Source organism: Centruroides sculpturatus, unplaced genomic scaffold, assembly GCF_000671375.1.
Source record: "Centruroides sculpturatus isolate CEXI.00-Female unplaced genomic scaffold, Cexi_2.0 scaffold2, whole genome shotgun sequence".
NCBI lineage: Eukaryota > Metazoa > Arthropoda > Arachnida > Scorpiones > Buthidae > Centruroides > Centruroides sculpturatus.
In genome coordinates, this window is record NW_019384369.1 from 381,350 (window position 1) to 392,648 (window position 11,299).

Sequence of the window (11,299 nt, forward strand, 5' to 3'; positions counted from 1 at the left end):
TGGATATTCAAAAATCAAGTGTCCAATTTTCAAGATTTTAAATATACACGTGCTTCATCACAGTAGATTTTGTTACTTTAACAAAATCTACTGTGATGAGGCACTATCGTTTAATATAAAATATAATCAAAATAAAATTATAACTAAATGATAATGAAAAATTTCTATACTGATTTAAACATAATAATTTTAAATATACTTACCATTCCTGTTGCATTACAGTAAGGACAAGGAATTGATTTAGTACCAGGTTCAGATTTTGATCCTCGACATTTAGGACATGTATCAACTACATTAATTGATACAGGTTTGTTGACACCCCGAACTGATTCTTGGAAACTTAAATTTACTATAATCTAAGAAAATAAAAATGTTTTTCAAATAACAATCTTCATGATAATAGAACAATTATTTCAAAAACAGAAAACTTGAATTATGGAATTTCAAAATGAATCACACTTTTATTTATGAGCAATATATTGAAAAAATTGTTAAATTACAATCAATTACATTTAAATTATTTTATTAATATAACCTATATTTGCAGTTCTCAAATAATAAATATTATATTTTAAAAATATTTGATTCACAAGTTATATTTTTGAAAAACATAAATACTGAACTTAACTTCAAAATTAGTAGTATTGTATCTAGAAAAATATATCCTATAGTTTTTCTGTAACATATTTGGGATAAATAATTCGATAGTTTAAAAAAAATTAAAATTAACGTATGAGGTATAACTTTACAATAAAAATAAACAAATTATCATGAAAAAATTATTTGAATTGTAACTTGAACTTTAATAATGTGAATATTTGTAACTAACAAAAACAATAATAAAACTGTAATTTGTTCTTTTGATGTAAACTATAAAAAGTCTATCCATGTTATCTAAAGTAAAATAATAATTTCTAACTTAAAATTGAAGTCAATGTAACATCTTACATAATTTATCAGATTATTGAGATATTTATATATATTATTAATCATCCAACCATCAGCCAAATTAATCAAGCAATATTATGCTACAATTAATAATTAGAAATTACATCACAGGTTCTCAAACTTACTGTATTTCGACCACTGCCCACTGAGATTAAAAAAAATCTAGTGCCCCCATATTTTTAACTTACCTTTTTACATTACCATCTATTGCATATCTTAAAAACAGTTATTGCAAATATAATGATTAAACATGCATTATTATATGGATAGGATAGATAGGGTGTGACCCATACCCTATTTCTGAGATCAAAGAATGTTTCAATGAGAAGAAATAAAACTCATATTTAATCACTGAGCCTTCTACTGCCCCCTGAATGCCTGAAGCGCCCACAAGGGGGCATTATCGCCCACTTTGAGAAACACTGAATTACATGATTAGAAATTAGAGTTAGACATTAAGCACCATCTCTTATCAAAAATAGGAACTATAATTTTAATATAATTCAGAATAGTCTGGAAGAAAAAATATCAGCCCAGAGTGGGAGTCAAACCCACAACCTCTGCTTACTATGTGGTATGCTTCTTTAACATTGACAAAGACAACAATTAGAATTATTGTTTTACTAATTTTGAATTATGATGTGAGAATCGGAATTTTATTACTTAATTAGCATGAGAAATAAATCCAGTTTTTCCATGTTATTTACAAAAAAGGAAGATAAAGCTGTCACTTTTGTGTTAAAAGGAGAAATTAACTTCCTTTCCCAAGACCTTATCTCCAAACTGAACTAACCATCTGGATATCTACCCCCTTTAACATCCCATTATGAACGAAAATCCTTAATGCTATTGGTCAGAAATTATGATAAAAGGGACAATTTCCCGCCATTTGAGACAGTCCACAGAAATTTGGAAAGTGACATAAGAGACTCAGTCTTGCCACGTAATTGATAGCAGTCAATAGAAATCCAACATTGCCACATAGACCACAGTCTTTGATATTTCGAAGGTGCCATAAATAAGAGACAGTTTATGATAGTTTCAAATGTGTCATATCAGCAAGAGTTCCCTCATTCATATCCTCTTCCTCGAACCTCGTCCAAGAACATAGCATACCTCGTTCAACAAGAAGACCGACATCAAGACCTTCAATCAAGGTAGTATGTCTAGTTGTTGTAAACTCTCTCTCTCTCACGTGAATAAATAGGGATTTAGACTTCTCTCTCCTTGTATATATCTGTAGGTTTACTTTATTTTGTCCTTATTAAATTTTGTTTTGTTTCTTTAAATGGTCTCATTATTGATCTCAACTCCACGCAAAATCTTATTGTGGATCCATGATCCCTCCTACTCAGAAAAGCATATAAATTTAATCATTAGCATGCCTAACGCTCTAATTAGGCTGGCGTCAGGAAAAACTGACAGGAAATTCTTACGAGCTACCTGTCTCTCAAATCAAATACTATTAAAAACCCATCCTAGTGATCTTGCGGACGAATCTATCCGATCTGAGATCAAACAAGGGTGAAAAATGAAGCTTTTCTTCACCCTGACTTCCCACAATATCAAATCAGTCCAGAAATTCATGCACATTTATAGTTAAAATAAAAAACAAAATTCATAATATTAAGATTTATTTTAATCCAAAATGTACTCGCCATCACTTTTCACTACATCTTGCCATCTTGAAAGTAACTTTTTAATTCTGCTTTCATAAAAAGTTTTTGGTTTAGAATCAAAATATTTGGCAACTGCATTTTCAACATAAAAATTTGAAACGATTTATATCAAAATATTTCTTATTACAGATTCATATTCCAAATTTATAATATTTATAAATAGAAAAATCAAGATAATTCTAATTCTATAATTTTTCTCTAAATCCCATGTTTAAAATAAAACAATGTGAAAAAACTTTCAAAAAATAAATATCTTTTGTAAAGTTTCGACAAAGATAAAATTTTTAAAAATATCTATAGTCCATCTATGAAAAGAATCAACTTCAGTATTAACTAATAAGCATCAGCCATTGATTGCTTAGTTACTTCTGGTTTCTTCCTCATTTGTTAAACATGTCACTGCCATTATAAACAGTATTATGTAAGTTTCATGTTATGGTATGAGAATAATAGGAAGTTCACTATAGTAGTAGTTAAATACAAGATTTTTTTTCAGTTAACGAATACTATAAAATATTAATGTAATTATCAGAAAAGTCGTTCTGCAATCTAGTAAGAGAAAATAGAATAAATTCACATATTGCCTGACATATTAAGTGAAAAGTGCTGATTGGTTTAACTGAAGTGACATCACACATGATATTGCTCTCAAGTTTATTCTTTCCACAGACTGACTGTAATTTAATACAAATTATTAAAGTTTTGAAATTAATATAATTTTTTACTTGTTAATTTTCTTCATTATATTTTATAAACTGTTAGACATATTATTTCAGAAAACTAAGTTTTCATATATTGATTTTAAAACCTCATGGAGATAAAATATTTTACTTCATAATTTTCTAAAATGAAAATAAGCATTGTGAAGATTATACTATTTCTTTTAAAACATACATAAATATTGTCTTTGAAAAAAGACATTATTTATGTTTTAAAAGCCATAAGAGACCCACAGTCTTGACACGTAATTGACGGCAGTCAGTAGAAATCCAACATTGCCACATAGACCACAGTCCTCGATATTTCGAAGGTGCCATAAATGACAGGCAGTTCATGATAGTTTTAAACGTGCCATATCAGCAAGAGTTCCCTCACTCATATCCTCTTCCTTAAACCTCATTCTGAAACTGATATGATGTCTTAATCAGTTTTATTTATAAATAATAATTGAAGTTAGTTTAAGATATGCAGTCTGAATTGAATTATATTATAATAATGATGCTGGTAATAAAATTTTTCAGCCAAGATCAAAACAAATTTGTACTTTAAATTTAACCAGATTTTTTAAATCAGATCAAAGTGAAGAAGATAAAAAAATATTAATTATTGAACAATAAAACTGATTTATCAACATCAGGTAAAGCAAACTTTGAATATAAATTGCTTATGTAGTAAATTGTAACTTAAGCTACAAAAAAATACTTTTTACTTGACATATAAAATACATTTTATAACTGTCAATAAATACACATGCACTTTCTCAAATCAATTAAATCTCTGTAATTTGCAAATAACTTTTATCCAAAGTAATTTAATAAAATCAATTAAATTGATGTTTTCCAAGATGAAGACTTAATTAATATTTAAAAAATAAGAAAATTGTATTAACCTCTTTAGATGACCCAAAACCAAATTGGGACTCTGCAAAATCTTGAAAACCCATGTTTAAACCAAAATCACCAAATATTTTTCTAAAAAGTTCCTCAGGATCAATTGTTGATTGAAAACCTTGGAAACCAGCATTTGGTCCACCTGCTCCAAAATCTGTTGAGGTTCCCCACTGATCATATTGTTTGCGTCTTGCATCATCACTTAACACCTATAGAATATATTTCATTAAAAATACCATAGTAAAACTTCATTACTTAATAAAGTTTTAATTATATCCTAAACATGTAGCAAAAAAATAAATCATAGATGGTACTACAATTTACTAGTTTGAAAGTAACAGTTTAATCAATATTTTAGTATTTCTTATAATTAAATTTGTCATTCTTGAAATACAAAATTTAAAACATACTTCATAAGCTTCTGAAACTTCTTGAAATTTCTTTGCAGCTTGAGGATCTTTATTGGTATCTGGATGATATTTTTTGGCAAGCTATACATATCAGAAAAATATCATCATTTTTAAACAGTATTTTAAAATTTCATGAAACTACATTAATTAGAATTAATGGTATAAAGATAGGAGTTTTTTGTCATTAGTTATTAATAGTGAAAATTTTTTGTCTTTTATAAGTTTACATAAATTGTACAATTTAAGAATAAACTATATTATAAAACTTCTATATTAACAGGTTATTTTAACTAAATAAGTTCTATAATTAAAATACAAAAATATATTTTATAAGTTTATTTAGAAACATTTTTAAATGTAACAAACATGAGAAAATACTGTATGGTAAAAATCTATCAAACATAAAATGTATCATCATTTGTTGTCTACCTTTATATTTGTCATTTCTTCACAAAAATGATACTAAGCTTTATATCATGCTCCTTTTAGCTAATGTTGCCATTTTTAAAAAGTATTTACTTTGTTCAGATTCTTTATTATAGAGTAAGACCCTGCTTAACGCTGATTTGATATAACATAGTCTGCTCGAAACCTAAAAAAACTCAAAATTTACGCTGATTTAAATTATCGTGGCATTTCATTGATTCATATATAATACAATTATTTGCGAACACAAACCAATCAGCAAAAGGTTTCAAAAAGGTGTACTTTCTTTAAACCTATGTTTGTTTGGTGCAATTTTGGAAAAACATATAATCATGGATGCCTTAGGAAATATTGACTTCACTTGGCAAGAATTAACTGATAAATGCATGAATGAAGTGTGGAAGAAGTTATGGATGAAGGTATCCAAGAATTCTCAACGAGAAGAGCCTATAGCTGTATTGTTAGATTGACCAAACTCAACCCAATCGATATAGCAGGACTAGGAGATATAGACGAACAGGATATTGAGGAGTTACAGCAGGTTTCTGGTGAGAGCCTTACCAATGACGACCTTCAAAAACTGGCAGAACAAGGAATTCACATGGAACTGGAAAATAGAGATTCTGAAAACAAAGAACCCAGAAAATTTCTCTACAGATTTCCTTAGTAAAAGTTTGGTAACTATAACTGAAATCGTTGATCAAATTGTAGCGAATGATCCAGATTTTGAAAGGAGTGCAAAAGCAAAATGAGATGTTTTGGATGCAATCTTCTGCTACTGACATTTGCTTAAGGAAAGAAAAAAGCGACAAATGAAACTTCACAACTTTATTGCAAAAGAACAAGAATTTCAGAAAAGTCAGGACCTTCATCACAAAAAATGAACTTTACATTTCTGTGTGCATATCTTTATGTGTTATTTAACATATATTATTATACAAATTAATATAAAAATAACTTAAAGTAAAATTTGTTTATTTTTGGTTGCATGTTCCCTTATCCCTATTTACTCTATGTTAAAATGACCTCGTTTAACACTGTTTCACTTAGCACTTTGTTGTCTAGGAATGCATCTCCCGTGTTAAGTGGGATCTTACTGTAATCTGAATGGCATAAAAAATTATGGATCAATTAATCAATTAAAAAATAAAAATCAGTTTACTGAGATATAAAAATATAATAATTTTCAACTGTTTGTGCTGTATTAATAACATTCATAGTTAGGTTTTTTTAATGGGGGTTATTGGGCTAAACCAGGGTTGTCCAACCTTTTTTCCTAGTAGGCCAAATTAGAAATTTACATATATTCAGCAGGCCACAAAGGTTCTTTACATAAATATATGCTTTTAAAAAGTTCAAAATGTGAATATCAAATTTTAATAACAAATACAATATTTTTATAATTATATATATTGTTGTCAGTAAAAAAAATTATACTCGTTTGTATGCAGTGTGTAAACGGCTAGAAACAAGTGAGAAAGGTTTTGTCTTAGTCATTTTAAATAGTTCTAGCTCCAAATGCATAGAAGTGTAAAAATTATACTCCCACAAAATAAAAATAAATTCAATGCAATTTTTGACATTGCCTTCCTTTTACAATTGTAAAGTACTATATTATTTTTCCGACTTTCCAACGATTATCGACACTACTGTGTGCCGGAAAATAGCCGTTCCCTAACGGGTACTTTACGCGGATTCGCGTTAGTGTGCCAGGCCTGGACTTTAAGCGTGCACCGAATTAAATAATGACAAAGTTTGTCAATAACAAAATCAAATATTTAATTAAACTTCTATTAATAAACTCTATACAGTATTTAGTAAAAATCAAACAATAATTTATTCAATGAAACTCAACAAGAATCAATCCGACAAACTCAAATCAATCTATTTCTAACTTAATTCTATTCCCCTTTGGAATTCGACAAAATCAAAGAATTAACTTATAAACAATAATTCTTATAAATTAAAGATCCTAATCGTCACCTCAATATACTAGGAACCTATTTCCTCAAACTCTCAAGACTTTCTATAACCGTCGATCCACAAATCGAATAACTTCAAAATCCTATCGGACACCTCTCTCTCGTTCACTGCTATAAGCTCGTTGCTATCAGGAATTCACCTCGTTCGTTTTCACTTGAGTTAGAGGCTTTATAGTGTGAGGTGACGTCACAATTCTGAATGAGCTCACTCTCCTCATTTACATAATTATCTGTAACATTAAATTTTTCTCGTTTATCTGGCAGATTATTTTCCGACAATACTTCGCTAACCTTTTACATTATTCTTTTTAACAATTATCGGGATGCTTTATTATTTTAAGGTTTAGCGATTCCTAACTGGGTTGTGGGGTCTTCCCCCCCCTTTTTCTCGGTGCGGACTTACTTTTTCCGCTTGGGAAGCGCAAGTGTGCGCGAGTTTTTCTACGGCGCTTTTCTTTCGTCGGTGAGTTGGTTTTTCTTCTATTTTTAAGTTACTAAGGTGAATGGTGAGGAAACCCTCGTCTTAACTAAACATAAGCCCCAAACAAAATATAATGAAAGCAAAATAAAAGTAAAATAAAAATAAAGCTCAGACTTGGTTCCTTACACAATATTGTCAATATCTGCTTTTATGGTTCTAGTCTTAATTCTAAGAATGTTAGTTAAATGTGAATCACTCAACTTATTTCTTTCAGCAGTTTCAATGTTTTTCATGCACGAAAACAATTGTTCACAACAATATGTAGTAGTGCACATGCATAATACTTTTCTAGATAAAATAGTTTTCTAGAACCAATTACATCATTATGACATCAAAGTGTATCCAGTGAAATGAGAATAATTTTTACGATATACTTTACCAAAATAGATGAAAATGTATCTTAAAAATGTATAGGGTGCAGTAGGCTATGGGCTGCAAAAAAATATTAAGTGGGCTGTGGGTTGGACATCCCAGGACTAAACTGCACTAGATGCCAAATTCATTACCATTCATTTCTGGTATAACTGTACAATCTATTGATAAATAACACATTTAAACAATTTATAATTAACAGAGAATTTCTAATACAGTTTTATATATAGTAAAAAATAATAGCCTGATATAATATTGTTTGTTTACAGAAAATTACTTTTTTATTACGAATGATTTTGGGCTTTCTCAACCATCATAAGTGTAAATCAACATAACAGATCAGTATTCATCAAATAGTATTTAAATTTTGGAAATTCATGCACATTTATCGCACAGTCAACGTACTGAAAATAAGACAAAAATATAATCGCATAACAACTTTAAATTTACAGAACTGTATTTATAGAACAAAGTTTAATTTTTAATAAGTAGCAATGAGTTGCAATACTATATGAAGATGCTATGTATTGTCCATTTCAAACAAAAAATATTTACCAAAATGCACTACAAAATTTAAACAATTAAATTTACTTCACTAAAACATAAAATTCCATATCAGTAATTGTTAAATAACTCAAAAACTAACATTTTTTGGCCTATTCATAGGCCATTATCAGGAATCAAAACATTTAAATTTGAAAAATGTTCCAAAGTACAAATTAAAATTCAATTTGAAATAGTTAATGCAACTCTCAACAGATAATGTCATGTTATATATATTAGTTTTATGTATAATATGATACAAAAATAATCCCTCATCAAACCTTTAACCGGTATTAAATGAGAGTAATATTACATGCAAACGTTTTCGGATCCCTCCCTGGGTCCTTTCTCAAGCAACAATTCTTCTTTAAAATTCGTTAGAACGAAGACCAGTAGAACGAACTTCTAAACTGCGACATTCGAAAAATTACTTCTTCAGAACCACATTTCAAAAGTCAAACTTCAAAAAATCTATGTGAATCACGTGCATTCCAGTATTCCGTAAACAAATTCATAATGTAATGATCGGTTTTCTTAAAAAGGTTTTTATGGATTTTTACATTAATGAAAAAATAAATAAAAAATAAACGAGCATATCAGCGGGTATGATGTTTTAATACCCTATTTACTATACGTATTTATTCATGTGAATCCTCCTTCTGGAGAAGGGCCTGCCATGCTAGGGACAGGGTAATTTCATCCTTCGAGTTAATAGGTGCTGAAGTGTTGTATGCTTTGCAAATTTCCATTTGTTCCAACCACTTAAGGTGGTTCGTAAATAGTGTAGTAATGAGGAATTTGGCATTGTCGAAGTTTGCCGAAATCTCCGAGTCTGACGCATACAGGGATAACGACGTAGAACCCCTTTTGTGGAGGATGTCCCGTCGGTGTTCAGTCCACCGGACACCAATAGCCCGTTTAGTAGCACCAATGTAGACTTTTTTGTAGACTCAGACTTGTTCCTGCAGTCAGCTAGTTATCCCTGTATGCGTCAGACCCGGAGATTTCGGCAAACTTCGACAATGCCAAATTCCTGATTACTACACTATTTACGAACCACCTTAAGTGGTTGGAACAAATGGAAATTTGCAAAGCATACAACACTTCAGCACCTATTAACTCGAAGGATGAAATTACCCTGTCCCTAGCATGGCAGGCCCTTCTCCAGAAGGAGGATTCACATGAATAAATACGTATAGTAAATAGGGTATTAAAACATCGTACCCGCTGATATGCTCGTTTATTTTTTATTTATTTTTTCGTTAATGTAAAAATCCATAAAAACCTTTTTAAGAAAACCGATCATTACATTATGAATTTGTTTACGGAATACTGGAATGCACGTGATTCACATAGATTTTTTGAAGTTTGACTTTTGAAATGTGGTTCTGAAGAAGTAATTTTTCGAATGTCGCAGTTTAGAAGTTCGTTCTACTGGTCTTCGTTCTAACGAATTTTAAAGAAGAATTGTTGCTTGAGAAAGGACCCAGGGAGGGATCCGAAAACGTTTGCATGTAATATTACTCTCATTTAATACCGGTTAAAGGTTTGATGAGGGATTATTTTTGTATCATATTATACATAAAACTAATATATATAACATGACATTATCTGTTGAGAGTTGCATTAACTATTTCAAATTGAATTTTAATTTGTACTTTGGAACATTTTTCAAATTTAAATGTTTTGATTCCTGATAATGGCCTATGAATAGGCCAAAAAATGTTAGTTTTTGAGTTATTTAACAATTACTGATATGGAATTTTATGTTTTAGTGAAGTAAATTTAATTGTTTAAATTTTGTAGTGCATTTTGGTAAATATTTTTTGTTTGAAATGGACAATACATAGCATCTTCATATAGTATTGCAACTCATTGCTACTTATTAAAAATTAAACTTTGTTCTATAAATACAGTTCTGTAAATTTAAAGTTGTTATGCGATTATATTTTTGTCTTATTTTCAGTACGTTGACTGTGCGATAAATGTGCATGAATTTCCAAAATTTAAATACTATTTGATGAATACTGATCTGTTATGTTGATTTACACTTATGATGGTTGAGAAAGCCCAAAATCATTCGTAATAAAAAAGTAATTTTCTGTAAACAAACAATATTATATCAGGCTATTATTTTTTACTATATATAAAACTGTATTAGAAATTCTCTGTTAATTATAAATTGTTTAAATGTGTTATTTATCAATAGATTGTACAGTTATACCAGAAATGAATGGTAATGAATTTGGCATCTAGTGCAGTTTAGTCCTGGGATGTCCAACCCACAGCCCACTTAATATTTTTTTGCAGCCCATAGCCTACTGCACCCTATACATTTTTAAGATACATTTTCATCTATTTTGGTAAAGTATATCGTAAAAATTATTCTCATTTCACTGGATACACTTTGATGTCATAATGATGTAATTGGTTCTAGAAAACTATTTTATCTAGAAAAGTGTTATGCATGTGCACTACTACATATTGTTGTGAACAATTGTTTTCGTGCATGAAAAACATTGAAACTGCTGAAAGAAATAAGTTGAGTGATTCACATTTAACTAACATTCTTAGAATTAAGACTAGAACCATAAAAGCAGATATTGACAATATTGTGTAAGGAACCAAGTCTGAGCTTTATTTTTATTTTACTTTTATTTTGCTTTCATTATATTTTGTTTGGGGCTTATGTTTAGTTAAGACGAGGGTTTCCTCACCATTCACCTTAGTAACTTAAAAATAGAAGAAAAACCAACTCACCGACGAAAGAAAAGCGCCGTAGAAAAACTCGCGCACACTTGCGCTTCCCAAGCGGAAAAAGTAAGTCCGCACCGAGAAAAAGGGGGGG

The 11,299-nt window shown here is 29.6% G+C and overlaps 1 protein-coding gene across 2 annotated transcripts in view; it reads right to left on the reverse strand.

Moving 5' to 3' along the window:
- Positions 1-11,299, reverse strand: part of LOC111613692 (protein tumorous imaginal discs, mitochondrial-like) — a 43,843-nt gene that overhangs the window by 26,352 nt on the left and 6,192 nt on the right. For both annotated transcript variants that reach the window (XM_023355044.1, XM_023355037.1), the window contains exons 3-5: positions 4,648-4,728; positions 4,237-4,446; positions 204-356 (exon numbers count right to left, since the gene is read on the reverse strand). In XM_023355044.1, the coding sequence (XP_023210812.1) occupies positions 204-356; positions 4,237-4,446; positions 4,648-4,728 (444 nt within the window). The remainder of the gene's footprint in view (positions 1-203; positions 357-4,236; positions 4,447-4,647; positions 4,729-11,299) is intronic.